General features: G+C 41.7%; 1 protein-coding gene across 11 annotated transcripts in view; it reads right to left on the bottom strand.

Moving 5' to 3' along the window:
- The window catches only part of PIGN (phosphatidylinositol glycan anchor biosynthesis class N), an 81,973-nt gene that overhangs the window by 38,432 nt on the left and 16,788 nt on the right, over positions 1–26,753 (bottom strand). For all 11 annotated transcript variants that reach the window (XM_053664268.1, XM_053664272.1, XM_053664264.1 and 8 more), the window contains 10 exons: positions 23,966–24,006; positions 20,716–20,775; positions 19,453–19,545; positions 18,729–18,784; positions 11,141–11,219; positions 10,047–10,232; positions 5,139–5,278; positions 2,863–2,962; positions 2,666–2,758; positions 1,490–1,581 (listed from right to left, as the gene is read on the bottom strand). In XM_053664268.1, the coding sequence (XP_053520243.1) occupies positions 1,490–1,581; positions 2,666–2,758; positions 2,863–2,962; positions 5,139–5,278; positions 10,047–10,232; positions 11,141–11,219; positions 18,729–18,784; positions 19,453–19,545; positions 20,716–20,775; positions 23,966–24,006 (940 nt within the window). The remainder of the gene's footprint in view (positions 1–1,489; positions 1,582–2,665; positions 2,759–2,862; positions 2,963–5,138; positions 5,279–10,046; positions 10,233–11,140; positions 11,220–18,728; positions 18,785–19,452; positions 19,546–20,715; positions 20,776–23,965; positions 24,007–26,753) is intronic.

Genomic DNA, 26,753 nt, shown 5'->3' on the forward strand with positions numbered 1-26,753 from the left:
TACCTATCCTAGCATCATACTTTTCTAAAGAAGTGAGTTGATGTGAGAAATCAGGTGGAGAGTAGAAATCTCTCCAGGAACCAGGAGTGGACACACAGAGGTTGCAAATACAGCTATGAGGAAACCAACACAACCTCAATCAGAGGAATGTAAATGCAAAAGGACAGAGGGAAACACCACGATCTTCAAAAATCCGAAGTCGGGTTCTCGTGCTTTCACTCCCTGGTCTCATCTGCGCTAGAATGTGCAGCTGGTAAATTTCAACAGAGACCATTTGCACAGTATCTTCTCCTTCTAGCACATGGTAAATTCTGCTCACCTCTGTCAGGATGTTTTGAGCAAGACAGGTAGGCGGAGGCTGGTGAGAGGAGGGAACGGGCTTCAGAGACAACAGAAGAGCTCCCAGAGCAACGGGAAGCAAGAAGTAAGTGAAAATATTTTAACTCATCTTCTCACTATGGTTTATGATGGCTGCAAAATATTTTTAGTTTGTAACACTAATAAGTCTTAGATGGTATGGTCTTAGAATGCAATACAATTATTTTGGACTTGGCTAATCAACTGACTTCCTAGAATAATTCCTGATCTATTCCATATTGGTATTCTCACAGAACTGAGATTACTGTGTTATTTCATACACACTTTAAAATGAACACGGTACTTAAAAATGTCATGTAATTAATCTTCCTTCAGTTAAAAAAAAGACATTACCTAATCTATTCAAGATTATGTTAAAATGCTAAAAACATTGCTTGCACAGAGTTCTAAAGAAAGTAACAAAGATGACTATATATTTAGAGAATGAGAGGAAATGTTACTTGTAATAATGATCTTTCAGCTTGCCAAAACACATGCACACACGCAGCCGGCAGCTTACTTGATAATAATTTAAAAAGGAAAATTTAAAGAAAAGGTAACCAATTACTTTACAGATTTTTTGGATCTGTTGAGAAGAAATAAATACAACGGCCTCCTGGGAGCACTCAGGGAAGGCGCACAGGGTCTGCTAACAGGTACGTGTTAGATGAGGGGCAGCTGTGAAGGAACCCGACCTTCCTCCCTTGGAGATCCTTACCCTCGGGTCTCTAGGACTTAAGGTGTGGGCCTGCCAAGGCAAAGACAGGGGCTGCACCTGAGGCTTTTCAACCTTTTTGTTATGGCAACACAACATCTTTCTACATGAAAGCTTTCCTGGATTCCCCAGTATACCAAGGATAGGGACGGTTCTGCACTTTGGGGGGTGAGCTGGGGTGAGGCTGGAGGTGGTAGTTTAAGTCATCACTGGAACAGTGTCCTTCCAGTGAAAGCCCAGAAGCAGCTCCAGAAACTTTAGTGCCTCTCAGAGCCTGGGGCAGAATTATGACTGATGGTTGGATATTAATTAATAGTTTAACTTCCAGTTTGTTCATGGTCCAGATTAGGTTCCTATTTCATAGTGTTGATTGAGAAGAACAATTGTATTGAGAAGAAGTTAAAATACTGTTCGTACACGAGAAAGACTTCCGGCTTCCACCCTACAACAGGCATCAGCGGGAACACTGCCAGGAGCAGACAGAAGAAAACCCAACTCAGCGAGATGCTCTGAAAATGAAAAAAAAGGTATCGTCAGACAAGTATGGTAGAGAAAACTGTCTTCAGTGTTTCACGGACTACGCGACTGTGAACCAAAAGGGAAAACGCAAAGGCTCGGATCGGCTTACTTTAAAAAGTAACAGAGTTACAATCTGTGAGGGATCAGTGAAGTCCCAGGGAGATTATTAGGTATGAGTATTATTTAACTCTCACACACCAGGGAGATGGGTTACATTATTCACAGTCTCGGATGAGGAAAGTGAGCTCAGAGATGTTCCCGTATAGGAAGTACCAGCCTCCGACCAGTAAACGAAACAGCCCGCATTCTAACCTGCGCCTGAGACTTCACAGCGCGTGCTTTTTTAATTCACGCTGTGCCGTATACTGATTATATCTATAAACAATTTGGCCTACAATCATAAACAAATGGCTGAGCTCAGGAGAAAAATTAGCAAAAATGCTTTTGCAATTAAACAAAAAATATCAATAGTCCCATTGAGGAATTTTACAAGTTTTCAGGGTGAAAGAAAATGTTTCTCTCTTCTTGCTACCTCCATCGAAAAGTATCAAAATGGAAATGCAAGTGTATTCCTTGTAAAAGCACAATGTAATTCACTATCTAGTTGAAAGAAAAAAATCAGGAGTAATTATATTTAAAATTTATCATGACTACACTCTTCTCCAGAAAAAACACAGGTGGCTCCGGACCAGGAGTGAGGTGGTGCGTCCGCTCAGAGCTCCGGGCGCAGCCCTTTGGCCACTGCGCTGCTCTGGGCCTTCCCCTGCCACTCCGGGCTCCACACTCCACACTCCACGCTCCACCACTCAGATACTCAAGGCCAAAGTGGTCTGGCAGGAGCTTCAGAGAGGACGCAGCAGCTCTGCTTCCTGAATGTTTCAGTCACCAAACGACAGGTTCATTCTGAGATGAAAGTCCACATGAACCACTGAAACCTCAGAGCGGCCTCAGCCCTCCTGTCCACGGGACCAGACATTCCACCCTTTTCCTTGAAAATGAGTACTTCCCTGATCTAAAGACAAACCAAAACAAAGTTGCAACTAAAGTGTCCAAGGCCAGAACGCGTACTCATACCTTTGCTCGAGTCCACAGCGGGGTGACAAACGGCCAGCCCGCAAATACAAGAAGTCCAACGGTCAGCATGTATCGGTAGAAGAAACTGAGGACCTAGCATCGAATTCCAAAGGAGAAATAAAAGGTGAGGTCATTTCGGAGGAGACACGCATCTGTGGAAGACGTACGAATACGCCGTGATGTGGGAAATTACTTACTAATACTTCGATTCCCAGGGTACAGGCTAACAGGTATCCAACGAAGTGACTTGGGGGCAAGGTCAACAGTGACGTGACAAAGTCTTGAATAACTTGGTATCTGTTTAGCAAGATTATTTATAAAAAGATTATTGATACTCTACATTGAATTTAAAAAGTAGGCCACGTACAGTAAAAAATAAAAACTTTGTGAGAAACTATAAAATCTCAAATTTTCAATCCATAGGTTATTTTAAAATGAAGGGACTCTCTAATAGATTTGGTTTAATGGCTTTACTGACTTAAATCTTTTTATGAAACATACAAGTATTTTAAGAAAAAATGTAATTTCTGATAATAATCACAAAAATTGTTTTATAAATTAATGACAATAAATGAGTCTTGTTTTAGCTTAGTTTAACTATACCTATGTTTATGTAATTACAGATAAAATATCAGAAATAAAATATAATGAGACAAAATGAATAAAAACAGAAACAATTTTTAGTTCACTGAGGTTAATCTTTTACTGAAATCTCAACTGTCTTAATGAAATAAAGGTAGGTTTTCCTTATCTGGGTAGACTAAATCCTCCCTCTTTTTTTGAAAAAGAGGAGAAACATCAATCAGTTGCCTCCTGCACACCCCCAACCAGGGACCCAGACGCAATCCAGGCATGTGCGGTGACCAGGAATCGAACCAGCAACCTTTTGGCTCACAGACCAGTGCTCAATCTACTGAACTACACCAGCCAAGGCTGGGGAATATAAATCTTAATTGCACTTTTTTACTGAGCTAAATAACCTTTTCCAAACCTAATTTAAGATGTCACTAATTATACAGTAATTATAATTAAATATAAATTCATAACAATTTAAAATGTATTACATACTTGAGTACATTTTATATTTCAGTACTGGAAAAAATTTTTAGCATTTGTAGTGCATTATTAAGTAGGTAATTATAAAATGTCAGTATCACTGGATTTATGACCTTTTTCCTGTTTTGAAACAATGGCTATATAATATCAAAACTGTTAACGTGCCAAGTAGGAGACAAAGCTAACACCAGGCAAAAGAAGAACGTTTCTTTTGTTCACAGTAGTGAACAAGCACTGGGAACCAAGAGATGATTTTGTAAAATCAGCTAGAAGATTGTTTTTAGTATCATTTACTCCATTTAAAAGTTTTTAGAATAAAAGGTTTTATTCTTGCAAGAACCACTCAGGGTTCTGAAGTAGAACAGAATTTCCTGAGGATAAAACCTTTCATTCTGACAATTTTAAAACACAGTAAATGATACTAAAAAAAAAAAAAATGATTTAAATATGTATGTCCAGCAGCCCCATTCTGTTCAGGTGGAGAACGGCATGTTCTTTTGCCAGGGCCACCTTGCCTTATCTTGTAAAATGTTGATACTTTGAATTCCTTAACTTTTGTTTTGGGTATTTCTGGTATTTTAATATGTTGAACACTAACTCTCTGTGAAGGATGGAGCTAACAGAAGTGAGAGCGAGAACACACACTGCCTGTGTCAGGACACACGTGCAGACCACCCCGAAACACCCTTGGCTCTGGGCTCTCATGCCCGGTCGGTGTGCGGGGCTGGCTCGCTCCCAGGATGGCCAGGTGCCCAAGACCAAGTGTAAATCCCAGATTACTGTGCAAATGCAGAAATCAGCAAGAAATCAGCAAGATCTACAGCTGGACTCTGGCTGCTGGCAAAAGTGAACCAGCTGACTGCAGGGGTATGAACCCCCTGAAGCACAGCCCGTGAGGAGGCACTTACAGGTGGGGACCACGGCACATGTGAATAACATGCACTGATCATGTGTGCACACATAGATCTGATTTAATACAAACTTTCCTTTATCTAGGTTTACATGATAGCTAGGAAAGGAGGGGTAAAACACATGGGGAAAAGAGCAAATTTCTTTGTGAAACAGGAACGGACACTAGAAACTGACATAAGTTCAAAATTTGAGATACTCCTGGCACAAAACAACGGACGTTAATTAATTTATTTTTACTCCAGATTTTTCTGGTGAAAGAGACAGAGAGAAGGAAACAAGGTAAGTGCTTCCTTAAGGAAATAAAGACGAAGTCGAAAAAGAAAGGTAAAATAAAAAGGATACTTATACGCAATGTTTATGCTGCTACAAATGAAGTGAAAGGGTTTGGAAGTTTGAGGGTGTTATAAGTATTACTGATGGCTCAGCTGCAGAAAGCTAGCGCATTTTAAACACAGATTTACCTGACAGTAAAGTGAAAAACAAGACAGCAAGACGTGCTACTCACTCTCTCACAACCGCATACCATATCGGCACCGGCAGCAGGCAATACACATAGTAAGTCCACGGGCAGGCTTGAACCAGCAGGAAAAACACCATTAAAATGCCAACAGCCGCAAAACCACATGGCAGGAGACAGCCTGGTTTCTGGAAATCAAACAAAACATTGAAACACTTCCAAACTCATGCTAATTGATAGGTTTTTAAGAGATTTTATAAAGCGAAGAAAATGTATTTCTTTCAATGGTTCTACAACTAGAGGATTAATCTAACAAATGCATTAAAAAAAAATCTGCCACTGGAGAAGCACAGCACAGAAGAGGAAGCTGGAGCGCATGGGTTTGCTGTAAGGCAAGTCTCGATCTGAAAGCAACTGTGTTCCTAATGTTTGTTTGCAAGTAAGTTGCTCAGAACTCAGAACACATTTCTCCTGAGCAATAACTTAGTAAATGTTGGCTGAGTTCCGTGACTAACTCACAAAAGCCCATTTAACCCACGATAAGCTGTGGAAACTAATCATTTGCAACGATGCTCCTGTGTATTCAAACCCCAACCTGACATGCTGCCCACACTTCTCTCCCCTGGCCCATCCAGAGTGGTTCATTCGGTCACTTCTCTCTCCTCAACACCTGCCGGACCAGGGGTTCCTCAGTGTAGGTCACCAGTGATGGCCCATGGGTGCTACCAGCGGCTCACTGTGTAACTGTGAGTGTGAGCAAAGTACAAAAGTCTTCTGAGAATTCATTTCACCCCACCTATAAAATGGGAACTACTCCACATGTATTTGTCAAGGCAGGTAGAGCTTAAATAAGATTATGTAAAGCGCTTAACCAAATACCTGGAATATTACTACTGCTTACTAAATAATGGGTGCTATTGTTCCCTTACTTTTCATTCTTTCCTCCTCTATTTCTTCAAGGCCGTGCCCACTGTCATTAGAGAAACCTATCGGTAAATAGCAGCAGAAGTGGAGATGGGGGAGATGGCACTGGGGGTCCCACAGCAAAGGGGGTGGGAAAAGAAGGGGCAACTCGCAGACAGGGTTGCAAAGCTGGCGCTGGCTGAGGTAGGTGCTCCTTAAGAAAGAGCCAGGACCTGGTTCACACCATTTCGAAACAGTGAAATAACGAGAGAAGTTTAAAGGAGTACCTAAAAAACCACTTACGGGACTTTTCCAGAATCAGTACAATGTGATATAATTATCTTAGCCTTTGCTACATAATATATAATAACAGACATTACAAACGACAGCCTCATCTAGGAAACTAGATCACCGGAAATTGGTTCAGCTGGAGGAAAAAGTGAAAGGATTTTAAATAACAAGAGTAGGGACGTTTTCCACCTCGTCATGAACTGACAAAGTGTGCTGTGTACATTGTGGTTACTCCTTCAACCAACAAACACTCCTTCAGTCCCACACTGTCAGCCTTCACGGGGTTAAACCCCACAGGCAGGGCCTGAATCGTGGGACTTGGCATAAAATCCTTAATATTTTAGGATTTTACTTGGTGATAAGAAAACAAGGGAAAGGCATGTAGCAAATAAGGATGGTTGGTTCTAAAGCGAAAGACACTGGAAACGGCAAAGACAAAGGACAGAGTACATAGCAATTAAGCGCAGAGTTCAGTCAAGGGGAGCGGTGGCAACTTCTGTTCAAAGAGAAAAGAATATTCATGGCAGACCTGCCTGTAATAGTGACAAATGTGGAACCACCTGCGTAACCCGGGGGACACTGTCATGCAGAAGTGACACACACTTTGGAGTCAGACCTACACTTAATTCCACTCTACTTGCCATTCTATTTGCTGGGCAACGTGACTAAACCATTTAGCTCATCTGAAGCCGGTTCACCAGCTGGCCCTGGAGGGTTCTCTCCGTGGCAAAGCTCCCCTCCACTCCCTGGCAGCCCGCTCAACTGCAGCCAGAGCAGAGCTCCTGCAGGAAGCCAGGCTACCCCACTCCCCACGGCCCGTGCTGCCCTCTCTGCACATCCTCTTCCTTTTCTCCACCAGGCTGTCCTGCTTGCCCACCCTCGGACAGAGATCTCTGCAAAGCCTCCAGACACCCGCCCGCAAGCATCCCTCTAGCGTGCATGGCTGCCACTGCCGTGGCCCCTAACTGCGCTCTCTGCGGCCCTCAGAAATTCGGCAGCCTGTGGCACTGCAGTCTTCCCTCGGGACTGCCCAGGGGCTGTCCCGGCTCTAGATCAAGTTGCTGAAGAGGAGCCAGGGAGTTTTTTGTAAATAGAAGCACGGGGTTCAAAGTACTTTAATGACCTCAACTGTCACAGTCAGTGCTATGCGCCCACTTGGTAGACCACGGTCTCCAGTTACTCAGTCCAGTCCAGGTGTTGCTGTGAAAGAATCTTGTAGACGTGATTAAAGTCTACAGTCGGCTGACTTTAAGCAGGGGAGATTATCCTAGACAATCCGGGGGAGCCTGACGGGGATCTGGGGAAGCCCCGTTGCAGGGGTTAAGAGCAGCAATGGAGGCTTCGCTGAAGAAGACACTGCACCTGTCCAGGCAGCTCTGGCCTCCAAGTGCCAGTCTGCCCTTTCCCGTGGACGGCCTTCTGGGCTCCTGCGTGCCCAGCTGGCCCTGCCGCCCACAGCCACCCAAGCCCCTTTCTCACCCTGCATCTATCTCTTCTGTACGGGCCCGCTGGCTGCTTCTCTGGTTCAAACTCAGCTGACGCACCAACTCTTCACTAAATAAAGTTCCATAGTCCAGCATTTGAAGCCTTTGGTGACTTCAGCCTCATCTGCATTGTCAGTATTAGCCCTTGAACAAAGTGAACTATTCTACCCAAAATGAACTATTTATTTTAAAGGCAGCATGGGATGGGAAGAGCATAGATGTAAAAAACATTAGCTCTGCCGTGAAACACTGGTGTGTATCCCTGAAGAAAACACATGTCCCTCTGAACCTGAACTCCCCCACAGTAATAAAATCCACATGTTGAGAACAGTGACCACTGAATTTCGGGCAGTGTTAAGCTCACCACGTGTCAAGCACCCAGGACAGCCCTGGAACAATGGGTCTCCATAAGTATTACTGATGTCCAGCTTAGCTTCTGTGTGTACCTTTAATTTACTCTTAAAAAAAAAATCCTCACCTGAGGACATGCTTATTGATTTGGTCTGGGGGGGCTGTTGTAAGGGAGAGAAATATTGATGAGAGAAATATCAATCAGTTGCCTCCCGCACGCTCCCTGACCAGGACCAAACCTGCAACCTAGGCATGTGCCCTGACTGGGAACTGCACCTGCCGGGGCCCCTTAATTTGCTTTAATTCTCATCCTTTCCCCACGGTCTGACTGTTAAATCCCACCTGGGACTTACACTCTCCTGTTACACTGGCTACAGTGAGCTCTCCCTGTTTAAACTATGACAGTGTTTGTGTCTCAAACACTGAACATGTACTATAGCTGTTAAAGGTTACAGTTGCCTTTCGTGATGCAGGGTAGCCACCTGCACCCGACAGGGTGGTTATGTGTGTGCACAGATCACCTGCTCTATCTAATGCTGAGCTCGTGAGGGCAGAGCTGAACTGTATGCTTCTTTGCACGGCCTGTGCAGCGTATCTGGCATTGCTCTGTACACGCAGTGAAACACTCGCTGCATCGTCAGATGAATGAACTATCAGCCGTGAACCCTGCTGACACGCCAGTCTAAGGACGTGTCGTCTCTCGGACCTGAACATCAAGGTTAACACGAAAAGAAAGTGCGTGCACGAGAGCGCTCCAGATCCAGACCTCGATTCCCCCCACCCAGCTGGGTGTCCTCTGGGAAGTCACTCACACAGCTGCAGTCTCCTCTTCTGTAAAGAGGAGTTATGATGCCGACTCCTAGCACCACGACAACTTTAAAGCGGCAAAACAAACTTCGCGGACCCAGCAGAACGCCTAGACATATTCATTACTAAAACCTGGCTGTTTCTGTACCCTTTCCTACCATATAAGAATTGATTCCTGCTCTAGCCAATGCCATATACATTCAGATACTAGATGCACCGAGGAAGTTATTTAAGGTGCACTGAAGCACGGTAAGAAACTGATGAACACTACTGCTCTTCCGTCCATCACAGAAGAACGTAATATAAAGTTGGGAAAAGTTACCACTGGAAACCCTGTAGCATTATTATTACTAATGCTCCATCTGGATATGTTACTTTGTAGAAGAGACACGGTAACAATCACCAGAGAATGAAAAGGAGAAGGAAGCAGCATATTCTTCCTGGTAAACAACTATTAGCAATACAGTTTAAAAAAGTAAAGTGTTTTCATGCAGTAAAATCATATACGCAGTGTTATATTTTCTCAGTTAATAGGAGGTATTATTAAAGAGGCCTTTTTGGTATTGAAATTATAGTGAACTGGAGATTAATTCTTAAAATGAAGATAAATAGAAAGTTCTAGCTGAAAATTCAAAAAGCTGAAAGGGAGGTAAAAATAGTTCCAGGAAAACATATAATTAAGAAGGGGGCTTTTTGAATAAGTGATTTCACTGCTTTCCAGTTCCTAAACTTTTAATATAACATCAAGTTAAATATATTGCTTTGAAGTAGCTTGCTGACCACCAGTATTAGAAAGATGGAATAATTATGACATACTAAGTAATTATAAAGGAGAAAATGAACAGTTAATGCCATAGGAGAATTTAAACAGCTATCTTTATAGCTGTGTTAAGTTAGAGAGCCCTTATTATCAATACACCCCTTTCCCAACTAAAGAAATAGACAACCGAGGGAAAAAAGCCGCAGTACGACAAAAGCAAACAACAGGTAAGAGTTAGCCGAGTACAACTTGCCCACTGTGCGAACTCATTACAGCCGAGCTGATCCGATTTCTGCCCTCAGCCCTGGTGATTTCACACCACCACCTGCATCGTCAGGTGCAGGTACTTTCCACACGTACCTTGACGGGTTTACACATGACACCTCTGGTGAGGCCGGAATGAGACTTGACGGTCAGCAGAGAAGCGTACGATGCCCATCCCACAAAACCAAGCAGCACGTTGATGCCCAAAAATAATCTGTCGTAAGTGTGATAATAAGACAATCCTTTCAATGCGAGATCAATCAGCTCCTTGCAAAGCAAGACCTAAGGAGAAAGAAAAATATAACTTGCCACGTGGAATGAATAAGAAACCTAAGAGTCAAAGGAAGAAAAGTTATTAAACTTGAGTAACTGTAAAGAATGGGTCAAAAATAGATTTTAATTGTTTGAGGATCTTTCTGCAAAGTATAAGAAAAATTTCTGGATAAAATGAATTTTTAAATCATGCTAAGAAATGGCATCTTGAATACAAACTATGAGATGCGTAGTGATTCAAAATGATTCTTTTTGTGGAAATTATCTTCAGACCATGTTAAAAAAAGAATAACGGCTCTCTAATATACGTCCCAAATAATGGAGATGCCCACGTGTATATAATTTTTGACTTTCTCATATTAGATTACCTGAATCAGTTATAAAACATCATTAAAATAGCTTAATATTTCAGAGGAGAAAAGCTGACCATTTTAAAACCATGACAAAAATAAGTATTAGACGTGTCTGGTATTACTTAGGCAATTTTAGAAACTGAAAATAGAATTCTTTCCTACTTTAAAATTATATGACCTCTTAACAAAGAGAAAGTAAATGAAAAGCACAGTGGGGTAGGAGGTGGGTAAAGGTGGAGCTTCTTCGAGAGTCAGCAGACTTCAGATGGTGTGCTGGTAATTCCAAACGCACAGACAGATCCCATTCTAAGAGACCGGGCATAAGCAGGGGAACAGAAACTTGGATTACACCTTTCATGGCAGAAAATAGCAACTGTTCATTTCCGATGCTAACCCCCAAAAAGGTCTACCCACAACACCGTCTGAAGTAAGACAAGCTTGCCCGTGGCCAAGGCAGCTACTTCGGGAAGTCGCCTGTTCCTTGAGGGTTGAGGAAACCTCTCTGGCTCTCCCCACACCCAAACGGTGATCAGCTATTTGTATACACAAGGCCTGTGTACTTACGGCTTCATCAAACTTTCTCTGTTTTATGTAAGATCTTGCTTTTCTTAAAATGTCAAACTGTTTAGAATCAGAAAGCAACCTACAAAAAAAATAATAAAGGTTAGGTTTGAAGTGTTTCCTTCATTTTAATTATATATTTTTCTTAACTGAAAGTTAAAGGATGGTGAAAATTGAGAAAATAAAAAACAAAGCAAAAAAAGAGAGTAATTAACCTGGAGCTACACTGTATTTATATGGCTGGTTATCTGAACTCTTCCACGAAACAGCTTCGAGTACAATGTGGTTTTCCTGACTCCAAGGTGGGACGGGCACACTGCACTCAGGACAGCGGGTCATATGTCACTGTGGAGAAGGGCAGTGCTCTGGCGGACAGAGGGCGTCCGACTAACCGAATAATCGCCGGCACAGCAAACAGTGATGGAGCCCCACCACGCAGCCCTCCGGGGCTCACAACAGAGGGACCACCGGGGCAGAGCCACGCCAGCACCCGGGACCTGAGCCAGACGGGCGCTGCCAGTGGAGTGATCAGGAGCCCCAGGCAGAGCTTAACAGGCGGAGCCTGGCCAACAAGCGCAGTCAGCGAATGGCGCGAACCCACTGGCCGTTCTTCCCCCAGGCTTACAGCTCTCTGGGTTCCCCCACCTTTCATTTCTCTTCCCCTCATTTCCCTGCCCTGGTTTTACCACAAGATAAATACTCCTACTACTGCATAAACTCAAAGAATCTATCGCTGAAGACGTTAAGTTTATGGAATGTAGAGACTAAGAAAATATCACTAGAACTCAGTTACCTGACTGAAATAAACAAATTTCAACACAAAATCCAACACATTTTTCTTAATTAAAACCTATTCTCCTAAACTGAATACCTTTACATTTAAAAAGTGCAAAAAAGTTATTTAAGGATATAGCAGGGTAGATCATGTAAAATTGGTATTTTTCTATGTCAAAAGCTAGCAAACTAAACCTTGGCGATTTCATATGGTGCAATATAACGGTAACACGCATCTTTCCACCTGGCCTGCGCAGTCTCTGAAGAGGTAAGATCGAGACTTGCACAAAGTCAACCTGCTGAGCAATACTATTAATTTGGGTGGGGTCACAGACTTCTTCCAGAAACTGAAGCTGTCCAGAAAACGCTCATAACCTGAAACCTTACGTAAAATTTCGGAAAATTCATGAACCCCAGAAGCTCACCCACAAACCCTCCTGAGGTCTCTAGCAGGCCCCGGTGACTGACGGCCGTGCCCACAGCTGGGCCCCCAGAGCCCTCAGCCTGGGTGCACACTACCCAGTTCTCCGTCAAGACACCATTCGTTGGGGAGTATTGTTCTCTAAGTCTTAGAAGTGGGATGACTAGGCCAGAGGGTACAGGCTTTCAGTGCTATATTGAAGTTAAACTTTCCAAATTCCGATAAAACCCTGCTAGTTTAATCTCCTTCCCCGTGTTCTGACCCACTCGGCCTCCTAACACGCCGACCACATCTTCTAACTCACATGAAATTGATACGGGCACCCAACCATCTGTCTCACCAGTCCTAAACTTCCTGGACTCTTGGTGACCACCCCCCTCTATTCCACTTAATTGCCCCTACCCCAAATGTATGCCCCCAGCTGTATAACTGTTAAACTCCTCCTCCGTCACCAATCTTATGGTGAATTCACACCTGAGTTCTCATTCGTAAAGATGCTCCCCTCGCTGCTTTCCAAAATCCAATCCTCATCACCCTTTAGAGTCCACTCCAAAACCCACCGCACTCCATCAGCACTTTGGTGTGGTCTAACAAGCGATTTATTGATCTTCCCTTGAATTTTAACCTCCTCACGGGCCATTGATTATTTCCATTAATATCCACAATAATACTTAGCAAAGTGCTAAGCACATAAAATGAACCAATGAATCTTAATTGATTAAAATGCTATCAAAATATTGTAGGCCTAAAAAAGGAAAAACAGAATAATTTACAGTGATGTTTCTCAAAGCACCTAATGATTTGCTAAATTAAATAAGAACATGAAAAGAAACCTGGTCCAGAACTAAAGTCCTTTTTAGGACTTAGAGGTTCTAAAAAGAATGAGGGAAAAATATTCTAAAAGAGAAATACTTGTTACATTAATTAATTATATGACAGTATATTATATATAGAATGTATTCTATGTGGAGTACTTAAGTAAGGACACCAGAGTCAGGCTAACGTATTTTTCCTAAATGGACTATTTATAAACTTCGGGACATACCAAAGGTTCAGAACATGTCTAGAATTCAGCACAAGGTTCTGTATAATCTGAACAAAGTTGACGAGAGATCTGGTGAATTAGAGGGGGACCCAGGTCAGTAAAAAATACCTCGTGTGAACATGAAGAGCATAAAGAACGGAAAATATGGAAAAGACCATTACAAACACAAGTCGTTGTGTGAACAGGATATATTCCAATACGCATTCTCCCAGGAGAGGAAATCCAGCAGTGCTATTTTATGATAATGGCAACACATTATTTGTAGAGCATTTCTACATAGTAACCTGACAGGGAAAAATTCCTTTATTGACTAAATCTTTTATATTGAAAACAGCAAATGTTAAAGGAACCTATTAGTAACACGCTACAGTCAGGCAAAAAGGAAATAAGAGAAACGAGCATGGATTGTACACACTTCTCTGCTGTGATTGCTATTAGTCCACCCATTTCCCAGCATTATTCGAACTTGGCAGAAAAGTAAGCTGTTTCTTAAGATTATCAAAAATTTCATCAATTATTTAGGGTGACAAAATCTCCTTAAAAATGCTGTCATTTAAAGTATCATATCTTCTTACTCAGATTATTATTACAAAAATAGTTTGCTTGCATTTATACATATTATTTTAGAGATACTTAGTGATATCTAGTCCATTTCTTGTTAGAGTATCTTACATTAAGAAAGTATTTCAAGAAGATAAGGACAGAGAAAGCAGGATAAAGAAATTACTCTAGAATAATCTGCATTCTTTAGACTGGCCAATAATGTACAATCATGTCAGAATTGAGTACATAAGTGATTTTCCATGTATGCATGTATGTGATGTGTGAAGTTAACCTGTTTAAGTTTCAAGGCAATTTTAGGTCAGAAAACTACACTTCCAGCAAATAACCAGTAAACCAGATAAGTGAAGTGGTGGGAAGACTGACATTAAAACCAGTACTTAAATGTGGTCTGAAGGAGGAACTTTTAATCATGATGGCCTACAAGAAGCAAATATATTAAAAGAAAACAAAGTATTTTTTGCCATTTTAGTAGCAAACAGATTTATATATTTTGTTAAAATTTAAATTCTCTGAATTACATAGTGAGTTTTAAATAAAAACATGTTTTAAATAAAAATATGTTTTTGTTTCTATTGGCAAGGTACAATAATCTCCTTCCTATTTTCTTTTCTCCTAAAACCTTAAGAGAACTTTCTTGTTCCTTTCCCATCTCATGAATTTTTTTTTCTTTTAAAGTTTTTCTTGTCTTCCTCTGACCTCTTTAGCACACACTTCAAAGTGTTTCTCCTCCTTTTTAAGATTCTTTCACATAGTAAACCTTTCATGCTTCTCCTAGTCATGTAGCTCCACCTGCCGGTCATTCCTTGATATTGCACCAGTGTCTAACAGGACCCAATTGTAGCTTTGAGTTTCTTTTTTTCTTCAATTCTACTTGTGAGAATAGCTACTTCATGACTTTTATTCTTTTTCACGGGTCTTTAAAATATCAAAAATAAAGTGTATTTACTTTTTAAAGACTAGGGTAAAATGGCGTAATATTACCATATGCATCCACTGGACCCTTTTATGAGTAAGAGACTTTAGCAATCTTATTTCCCCTTTTTCATGAAACATTTAACATTTTATCACCCTAGAAATTATTACATTATTCATCAATTATTAATTCTGGAAAATACTAAGACAATGGAGGAATGGTGGAGAGATGCCATTAAACAGATCTAGTAATGCCGGTGAAATTGACTGTGTAGGTAAAATCTCAAGATTATGAATTTCGAGGTGTCAATATCCTAGGTAAATTTTCTCAGACTTAAGAACTGGTGACTGAATAACGTATTTCTAAGAAGAAAAAGAAAATGTGGTGCTTATTCGAAAGGGAAGGGGGTCCTTGCACTGTTGTTTTTAACAAGAGCCTGATACACTGGAGTAGCAGACAAAAGGAAACAGCCCATCGTACTCAGAGGGTGAATGGTGAGAGCTGTGTCTTTCTGGCACACAGAGCACATGTAACAGGAAAAAGGATACCACACAAGAACAGAAATAATATCCAGGAATAAAACAATGAGAAATGGATATTGTGGGGAAAACTAAAATCTTATATAAGGAGGTAACAGAAGATACAAATAAATACATGTTGGATGGTAATGTTAACTATTGTGACAATGTCAATTCTCTCCAAATTACTTCCTAAATAGTGTACAATAATGAAAGAATCCTTCATATAACTCAAGATGATGATGATTCTAAAATTTACATAAAAAATAAATTTTTATTCATGTCCACGATTTCTTATGATTTTTGACTCATGCCAATGATGCAAATACTTACTTTTTGTTTCTTGTAAAATGTTTTTATCAAAGCAATATATACATATAATTTTTAAAAATCAAAAGTAATTCAGGAGGGCATAGTGACAACCAACAAATCCCTGGCCCACTCTTCTCATTTCTTAAGTCCCCGAGCCAGGCACAAATACTTTTCAAGGGTCTGTTCTTACTTATTCTGGTAGTTAGCTCCACGTGTCTTAATAACATGCTTCCATCACTATTGCTTGACTTGATGGCCCGAGGTGCCGTCTGCTGTCTCTTTCCCCTTCGATATGGTGATATCATTCTTTCCACCTCCCCTGTTGGCTACGCTGGTCACGAACCATCTGTCCTCCCCTCTCGGCCATCACCAGACTCTGCACATTCTATCTCGTGAGGACGGCCGCTTCTCTACCATTCCACGAGTGGTCCTTTCCCCTCTGCCTTCCAATCTGTAATCCTGAATATGTTGTCAAGGTTGGTCACATTTGTATTCTAGTCTGTAATTTTAAGGCATCCTTACTTTGTCTACGGTTTCACTGTAAAAACTGAAAACCAGTATTTACATTATTATTTAAATTCTGTTCACTGAGTAGCAAAGTTCTATGCTATAATTAAATTTCCTTGATCCGTGTGTCAATGTTCAAATGAATTCCCTTTCTCTCTCTCTTTTTAAAGATTTTATTTATTTTTAGAGAGAGGGGAAGGGAGGGAAAGAAACATCGATATACTAGAGTAACATGGATCAGTTGCCTGTCACATGCCCCTAACTGGGCCCAGCCTCAACCTAGGCAAGTGCCCTGACCCCTGACTGGGGGTCAAACCAGCGACCTTTCAGTTTGTGGGATGATGCCCAACCCACTGGACCACACCAGCCAGGGCAGAATTGCCTTTCTCATACTCAAAGCAACCATTCAAAATCATGTCACTTCTTTGGGGGCATCACCATTAAAGCCTGCCTGCGTGTATACTTTGAAAGGTTTCCATTTCCCTGAATTTCCCCATCATCCTTGTTTGGGAGGATGCAGAAAGGTGTGCCTTCTATGTGGTCACTGTGCGTCTCCCAGCTCCTTTCTCAATCCATGTACGTCGTGAGATTCACTTCATTTCACTCCAGGTCTCCTCACTGCCTTCTCTGTGGGACTTGCCTCCCATTTGGACCATTTGCACTATTCTTGTGTGGCTGAGCCTTCCCTAAGTTTCTGGTTGTGTTACTCTTTTTTAAAAGAATGCATCCTGTACTCTTTCTCATTTTGTGAAGTTTACATTGCTTTTTATTTTATGAATACAATAGTGTCTGAGATATTTCTGATGAGTTTGATATTTTAAGTTTATTTCTATTCCCTAAATTATCTATTTCCTCAGGAGTCAATTCTTTCCATGACCTTATCTTTTGTGGTTATGTTGCAGGCTTTCAATGGTGATTTTCAAGTGCAGACAGAGCTAGCAGCTTTGCCCCAGGGTGGGTGAGCCAGTGGGTGGGAGTCAACTATCCTGCTGAGCCCCAAGGTGACACAAAGCTTACAGTGGCTCTGCAGGGAGAGGCTGAGTGTCAAAGCAGAGCAAGCTCATGGTGCGTCAGGAGGTAAAAGAAGGTGGGCAGTGTGCCCTTGAACCCCTTACAGAGAGTGCTTCCCTGACCAGTCAGTCTTTCTATTGGGTTGGTCAAAAAGTTCATTTAGTTTTTTCTGTACAATTGCTCTAGTAATGCTTAGTTGTCTTTAATTGCATTCAAAACAATTTTGTTAGGTTGTATTGTCAGCTGTCATATCAGTGTGTGTTTATCAAAATTGGTGAATTTTTGTGCAGCCATTTTAATATTGGAGATGGAAGAAAATATGCAACATTTTCAGCATATTACACTTTATTGTTTCAAGAAAAGTAAAAACATAACTGAAACACAAAAAAAGATTTGTGTTTGAAGATTGTGTATGGAGATTGAACATGTTGAAAGTGGTTTGCAAAGTTTCTTGATACTATTGACATTTTGGCCAAATAATTCTTTGCTGTGGGCTGTCTTATGCATCGGTAATTAACTGCATATGATCATTACTTGCAAAATCTCCCTTTTGCTTTGACTCTGCTCCCCTGCACACACAGGTGTGCAGTCACAGTGTTCACAGGGAAATAAAAGCCTTTCTAGTTCATGAACACCACACTCATGTTACATAAGTTGTCAAATGTAATGCCAAGAATACATTCAATCGTGTCCCTAACATCTGGATTTCAAACAATTTCTATTTGTTTTGGTAAAGAGCACAATTCTTCCGAATTAAATGTGAATCCTTGCTAGCTGAAGATGCATTTCAAGGAGGCTGAATAAACCCACCCACATCAGTACTGCAGAGCCAGGGTTTCAATGCAAATCTCCCCATTCCAGAGCCAGAAATGCATCTTTCTGGGATGCAAGACAGCAAAGTCAGCTGCCCACCGAAGTCTGCTCCCCTCTCGCCAGAGTTGCAGAGTAGGTGTCGGAGTTTCCCAGAAATGTATCACTGGCCTTTTCTGGTCAATTCCTACCTTCTGCCTACCTAGAGCCTCCAATATGTGTGTATTCGTCTTCACCACCATCTTTATGCCGATGGCTCCAAAACCTTCATGATCAACTCTCATCTCTATCTTGAGATCCCTATTTCTAACCAACTCATTGATGTCTTCAGTTGTAAGTTAAAATTCATCCTCACCTCTCAAACCAACTCTTCTTTCTTTCTATAACCCATATGGTACCAGTACCTTCCCTGTCGGCCAAGCCAAGAGTCCTCACGCCTTCCCAGTTGAGCCCTGTTGAATTTATCTCCTTAAAGCTTCCCGTTATCTCTCTGCACCCTACACTTCCCCTACCAGTCACTCAAAGACAACTAGCTCACAACTGGCTCATTACTTAGGAAAAAAAGAGACGAGACTTTCATTTTGAAGTTTGCACTAATGCACATAGAAAACACAAAATTTCTAACAGCATTCAAACTAATTTGAATGAAAAATCATTTCCTGTAATCTAATAAATAAAAATCATTTCCTATAAGCGAATAAATAAAAAATACTTACTTAAATGGTGTAAACAAAAATGGTAAAGTAACTTCTTTTTTCTGAGACATTTTCACCTGGGAATCAAGTAGGAAAATATTTAATTGTATTAGAAATGAGAAAAAAATCAACCAATCTCATTTTGAAATACAAACACGCATTAAAATGGGTCTTCAGGGATGGTTAACTACTTGGAAAATATATGGAATTTTGTGTTACTACATTATTTCATAAATATTTAAAGGAAAATTTAACACGATCATTCTATTGCAATAAACTGAGAATTAAGGATATCAAATCTGCAAAAGAACATTCTGTAATGTAATTAAACTTTAACTCTTAGAAAACAAAAGCAGCCGAGCTGCATTAACCGCATTAAGAATAACAGAGTTTCAGTTCAGCGGTCACCTTTGTAACTCCCTCATGCGCACGCCAGCGTGCGTGCGTGCATGGGACAAGAGATGCCGCATCGCCCATGCGGTTGCTACAGGGGCAAAGGCCACTTGAGAAAGACGCGGTGTGTGGTCTGGAAGCACCCGTGAGAGACCGCTCTTGAAGCAGGGAGACCCCTCAAAGGTAGTGCTGCACCCTCACACTGACTCACGGGACTTCAGAAATGTGAGAAACTAGGATGCACGTCAAATACGCAAGCTTTAAAGACACGGATTTATAGAAAATAACTTCTCATAACAAAGCCCAGTGGCTTCACTGAGCATACTCGGGTTTAGAACTGTGTGTCTCGTACCTTGAACTGCTCCAGAATCTGCACTGCGTTTGTGAACATGCTCTCTGCTCTGAAGGCGCCGGTGCCGTTGAGATAACCCACAGGGAGGACGCCCTGTGCGTGGTAAATGCTGGTTAACGTTCGTACTAACAAAGCTCGGGCCAGTCTTACAGAACAAACCAGAATGACCAGGGAAGCAATGAAGGGAAGACACAGGGACAAATACATTACTGGAATAGTAAAACAAAAGAGTCTTTCTTTAAAGCGTAACTGAAAAATGTTCCCTTATTTTTCTCACAAATAAATAGAAATAAAGCAAAAGAAATGAATTAAGTTCGATACAACCCAACACTTATTGCAAATTACTGTGCTGGGCAGTGAACTAAGTGCTTTGCACACGTGACATCCCTATGATGGGCCGCAACCAACACGCCTGACAGAAAAAAACAGGACGGTAAGAAATGTGAGAGTGTACTGTGCATTTAAGAGCGAGGGTTGCTGTGTGGGACTTTTGTATCGGTGACACAGACACACACCCCCTTGACTACAGGCTCACAGCATTCAGCGTTAATGTCTTCATTTGTTGGATTTGAAGAACTGATAAAAATAGCTGGCTGGAATGATTTTTTATGTGCGTGTTTTTTGGCTTTTCTGGATCCATTTCCATTCTTCGCGGCACTGCCATTCCATGTGGAGAACTCTCCCCCGTGGAAAGAGGTGTTGGGTCTCTAAGGGGGCCCTGCCTTCCCTACTGAAGGGCAGTCAGGTGACCCGGGCTGGACCACTGAAACGGTCAGCACTGGAATCTGACCGCCAAGTACCAGGGGGCGAAACGCAGGACAGGGGCAGTGCTACCCCCCCGCAGCGCAGACCACGCTTTGGGCCTTCCTCTGGGTCTGCAGAGCTCTCCCGGTTCCTGCTGCCGGGCCAGGTTTTGAACACGCCGTTCAATCAACAACCACCAATATCTCTGAAATAAATTTCCTTTAAATGGATTCAGTTTCAACTGCTTGTAAACAAAAATTATGCTTTTTTCCTCGATTGTAACTAAGATACAAATATAAATCTGTACACATTTTAGAAAATAAAAAACTTACAGAAAAGCTACTAGGCCTGTTCTCCGTGTTATAGGTAACACTACATGTGCAGTTATAAGGGATTATAGATTTAGGGAAAATACAGTTTCAAATCTAACCAAAGATTACTCAGAAACATAAAAAGTAGACTTTACTGAACAACATACTATTTCATTCTGAGAGTTGGTGAGAGAATTCTGCTGCTTACCACTGAGTTCAGGGGGTAGGGGACCCCGATGAGAGAGGCCATCAGCGGTGCTATGTCAGCCTGCAAGCAGAACAAGTCTGGCTTTACAAAGTCTACCAACATCAGCAAAATTCACTCAGTGCAACTATATTTTGTAATCCAAGCAGCATGTTTGTTATAATCCACTATCTCCAAACATTTATTTAATACACGTTAGATACCAATCTCAAAAAATGTCATTTTCTCGAGGTACACACAACCTTATGAAAAAAATTTGAAAACAAACCATTAAGAGCTCCAAATATAAAACATATTAGAGCAAAATGTTACCTATCCTAGTAGCTAAAAACTTGACCACTTCATATAACAGATTTTCAGTATTAAGGATGCCTTAATCAGACAAAAAAAACACATGGCAATAGTAGACTTTACCTGGGGAAATGTGTATGTTAACTGAAGAAAGAATGTATCAGGCGGAGGTGTGGCCAGGCAGTGAAGTCCAGAAAAGATGCACCAGGTAGGAGGCCCTTTCTCGAGAAGGCCCCAGATACCCTTTTTGGGTAGCTCCTCCCCAAGTCCAGTCTCCCAGACCACTCTCCCTAAGAGAACCAGTAACTTTCATTTTCCTAAATATTACTGCCTATTTTTATATTAAGCCTTATCATTTTTTAGGTAGTAAAGGGCTTGGATGTCAGAACGCCCAGTTTCAAATCCTTGCTTGTACCCTCTGAGACCTTGGGTAGGTTAGTTAACCTCTCCAATGCCTGAGTTTTCTTACCAGTTAAAAAATAAATACAAGTCTCTCCCTTGCAGAGTTACGGCAAGAGTGAATGAGATCAAATGGATAGAGAACCCGGCACCCAATAACCTGTGATACCTGGTGGCTACAAATGCTGCTGTGACTACTAGTTACTGGACCTCTTGGGGGCGCTGTGTGGACACTCCGCCCGGGGCCCCATGACACCAATGCCGCTGAGGGTCTTCAGTCTCACTGTGGGTCCTTTCCAGACCGTTTCTCTGCTCCCCCTTTGAGGCTGGCGTTTGGTCCCAGGATCTCCATCCTTCTCACCTTTTACTATCTGGACTCTCTCTACCAAGTGCCACCCATAGGAAACCGGAAAACTTCAGTGGCCTCCTAATGGCCTTCCCCTGGAAGCCAGGACACGCCTCCTCTAATCCGCCCTCCCCGCTGCAGCCCCAGGAGTCCCACACAAACAAGGGGGTCATGCCCCTCTGGGGTTCAAACACTCGTGGGCTTTCCCAAGCTTTAGGGTTAAGTCCACTGGACCCAAAGGCCCTGCGTGGTCTAGTGCTGCCTCACACCACACCAGGCTCTGCTGCCCTGCACGCCGGCTTTCTGCAAGATCCTCCAACATGCCATGTGCCCTCTGAGCAGAGTTCTGTGCGTGTGTTGCTCCCTCTGCAAGAAAAGCCCCTTGGACTAGTAACTCCTATTTATTTTTCAATCTCAGCTCAACCCTCAATTTCTCAGGAAGCCGTTGCTGGCTACACAGGCTACCAGATACGGAAGTGCCCCCTTTCCAACAGGAGATACGTTCCAAGACACCCCTGAGGATGCCTGAAATTGCAGAGTAGCAAACCTACATATGCAATGCTTTTCCCTACACATACATACACACTTTCACTTGAAGGAAGAAGCACTCGAAGGCTTCTCGTTGGCATGTGTGAATTGCCAGCATCCCTACTCTCACACCCAGGGACCCCGACTAGGGGAAATAGGGTGACATGAACGGAGCTGTGATGCTGCCACAGTGGATCTGATGACTGAGACAGTGACGGATGGACAGAGGGTGTGGAGCGGCTGGACAAAGGATGATTCACGTCCTGGGGAGGACAGAGTGGGATAGAAGGGGATTTCATCACACCACTCAGAATGACATGCAATTTACAACTTATCAATTACTTCTGGAGTTTTCCGTTTAGCATTTTCTGACTGTGGTTGGACGTGGGCAGCTGACCACAGGAAGAGAACCCGTGGCTGAGGGGGGACTACCGTGCATCTGCTCGGGCCTCCAGGGGCCGCCTCTGCAGTCCTCACCACAGCTCCGATTTGACGTCTGTTTGTGCAATTATTTGATCAGCACCTGCTCTCACCCCGAAAGAATAAGCTCCCCTGGGCAGGGATTGCGTCTGCTTTCACTCATCATTACAGCCCCGACACAATGTTGAATGGTAATGTCTGTACAATGCTCAAACCATACTGCAGACACATAATAAAGCTGATGGAAGAAACAAGTAAAGAAATTCGCATCTAACATAGATCTGAAGTAGGATTGCTGAGAGCAATAGCCAAACCTATATTCAGGTTTTTATTATAACCCAGTCTGTCTATAAACAAAACATGTTTTTGTTTTATGGTTTTCAAGTTATTCCTATTCCACTGACAGTCATTTTTACTGCAAATGAATATGTTGCTATTCTGATTTTATACACTAGCACTTATTTGGTGATGCACATCCATCCTGAGAGAGCATTCTCAGTGAACCGAGAAAGAACAGGCTCCCACAACTGCTGGCCTGCAGAAGACCCAGACCTGGGTTCGCCCACCACAGTGAGGGATGTCAGCTGGGGAGTGGGCCAGAGAAGGTAAGACACGCCTGCCACTTTGGGGACGTATGTCCGTGATGCCCCACATTCTATAAACAGTGAAGGTGGCTCCTTACACAGCACACACTCAGTAATGAGCATTTACAGATGACGCCACCAGCCTCAAGTGCTGTGGTTGGCCATGCATTTCCCTGTAATATTTCCCAGCTTCCTAGCTGGGAAATTCATACTCTTGTCACTGTTTCCCCACTGAGTTTATGAGGATCCTGGACAGGATTAAAGATAGGATATGTGTTAATAAAGAGATGGTAACTGACACACTACAGGAAAGAAACGTATAATGAGACTTTAATAGAGCTGCGCTTAAAGCATGCAGTAGGGCAACCATGACGAGGAAGCACAGACATTTAACAGGCAGGCAAATTGCAATTTACATAGAATTATTTAATTAGCCATTGTTATTTGGAGGGAGTCTTTTCCTTTGAGTTTTACTTGAGGCTTTTTATATTTTGTCAAAAGAAAGATTAGTTGGGTTAAAATATTTGCAAGGACAGGACCTCCCTTGGGAAACAAAACGTTCTGAAAGATCATTTATCATCATTATTATTAATGTGTGTTTTTTGTCAGGGTTTTTTTTTGGGGGGTCTAAATGTGTCACAGGAGATACAAGCAAATTCGAACATGATTAAATTGAGATGAATACCTGATTGATATCTTGCCTCTTGTAGTGCTCCAACTTCCAGTCTGAAAGACGCAATGGGACACAAGAGCCGATGTTAAGACTAGAAAAGAATGGGTCACTTCATTGTTATGAGTGCTCGATGCTTAGTGGAACACGGAAGTATTGGAAAAGTCTGTTTTAAGTCAGTACGAACTAACTCAAAGGCAGAGCTGTATGTTTTTAAAATGAGAATTTTAAAAAGAATGACTGAAAAGTATTTGGTGTTTTCTGCGATAATTTATTAAATTTTCAAAATGCTCACTTGGAGATAACTGTTTCTAAACCCTGAAAAGCTAGTGAACGAGCAGTGGAACCAAAAGGCACAATGATAGCGACTGTCGGCAGGACTCCGGCTCGTCCCAACCCCGCTCCAGGGGGCTGTCCGGGCACTTTTCTGCAATGGCAGCTGCTTGCAAAACACTTAAAACTGCAGCTGTGACTGCACCTGCCTTCAATAATCCCCAAAGTTCAAAGAGTACAAGTTAATATTAAAACTGCCCTCAAAGATAACCTCATTCCTCTCTACCTTTCTTTAAATTCAGAAATTTCAATAAACAGTAATCAAAATAATTGAGAACATGTCTTTTTTTTAAAAGATTTTATTTATTTACTTTTAGAGAGAGAGGAAGGGAAAGAGAGAGAGAGGGAGAGAAACATCAATGTGTGTTTGCCTCTCACACACCCCCTACTGGGGGGGTTCCTGGCTCACAACCCAGGGACGTGCCCTGACTGGGAATTGAACCTGTGACCTTTTGGTCCACAGGCAGGCAGTCAGTCCACTAAGCCGTATCAGCCAGGGCCCATGTCTCAATTAAATGACTTTAACATATATTATTGAAAGGCTTCTAAGATATTTTATGATGAAATTTCCTTTAATAAACTAATAAAGTTTAAAATATGTTCCTGCTTCTATTAGTTAGCTATTATAAAATTCACGCTAATCACCTGTTGAGGAAAAGAATATTTTCTTTCTCTGTAACTTATAATACTTAATAGTCATGTAAGAAAAACTACATTCTTTCTGTCATGGTTCTTGAAGGCATGTGATTCTAAAACATTAATTCACTGAAAAAATTAAAGCCAAAATCCAGTCCTATCCCCTAAGTACAAACATACTATTCAACCTAGCTTCTACTTAAATGGAATCTAATCCATTCACCACAGGGCACAGGAATATAAAATGATGCAACCGCATCAGAAAACAGTTTGGAATTCTGCAAAAATTAAACAGTTTCATATAACCCATTTATCCCATTCCTATGAATCCAGACAAGGGAAATTGAAACATATGCCCACACAGGAACTTTCACACAGATCTTCACGCCAATATTATCATAACAGTCACAAGTGTGAAAACAACCCTAATGTCCGTAAGATGACTGTATAAAAAATATGGCATATACAGCAACGAAACATTACTTGGCTATAAGAAATAAACTGTTAATACATGCTACCACCTAGATGAACCGTGAAAACATTATGCCACATGGGAGCAGCCAGATGTGGCATACAGTGAATCATCCCATCTATACGGATCGTCCAGAACAGGCAAATCCACACGGACACAAAGTAGATTAATGGTGACGGGAGGGGGGGAGACACAGGAGTAAGTGCTGATAGGTTTTCTGCAGGGAGGGGGGCTGTGAAATACTTTATAGTTAAATAGTAGAGGTGATGACACAGTCTTGTGAATGTACTCAAAAGAATAAATTATACAATTTTAAAACGTGAATTTTATTGGTATGAGAATTATATCTCCACTAAAAAAATCCATAAAAAGAAAGAAAGCATCTACAGAAATTTAACATATAAACCAAAGAGTCTTCACTGGTAAAAAAAGTAAATAAATAAATAACCGAATACAATTTGAGTCTGAATACCTGGAATAGGTTTTTAAAAAAATTCTAGGCCTTACCCAGACGCATGGAATCTAGTCACAAGATTTGGAAATCTATATTCTTAAAATATCTTTATTTTTAGAAAATAAAGCTTTGGATGAGTCTGATGAAACTAATCCAGAGTATGGTGTTTGAAAGGAGTTTGTTTTGTCCAATCGAAAAGGGTGGAGGGGAATAAAGGGGGAATAGAACAACTGTAACAGCATAATCAATAAAAAAAATTAAAAAAAAAAAAAAAGAAAGAAAAACTTCGCTGGAGCTCTGAAGAAGAACCTCCCTTTAATCCCTTTTCCCCAGGGGCTGAGAGGCAGGGAAGGCTTGGGCAACAGAGAGCCTTCAAAAGTACTAGTCAGGGCACAGTCTGTCCGGTTGTGAAATAGCGGTTGCTGCGTGTTTATCTGATAATCTGTGCAGATAGGATTTGACTCAGGGTTTAATCTACAGCCCCGTAAAAATATGGAGTGTGAAGGAAAAAAACCAACAATACAATTCCTACTTGAACTTTCATAAGGCAAATGATTGAGACTATATATGCTGAATATTATAAATCAAGTCATAGGAACTATATAAAGTACATAGAAATAGTAATGGCACAATATCAAAAGGAAAACTATTGAAGAAATTATTGAAGAGATTATTTATTTATTTATTTTTAGAGAGAGGGGAGGGAGGGAAGGAAGGAAGAAAAAGAGGAAGAGAAAGATCCATCAGTTGCCTCTTGCACACCCCCAGCTGGGGACCTGGCCCACAGCCCTGGCCCTGTGCCCTGACTGGGAATCGAACTGGCAACATTTCAGTTTGTGGGATGATGCCCAACCCACCGAGCCACACCAATCAGGGCTTGGAAAGAATCTTTTAAAATTTAACTTAGG

This window comes from Artibeus jamaicensis, unplaced genomic scaffold (assembly GCF_021234435.1).
Source record: "Artibeus jamaicensis isolate MK-2021 breed Jamaican fruit bat unplaced genomic scaffold, CSHL_Jam_final contig_354, whole genome shotgun sequence".
Lineage (NCBI taxonomy): Eukaryota > Metazoa > Chordata > Mammalia > Chiroptera > Phyllostomidae > Artibeus > Artibeus jamaicensis.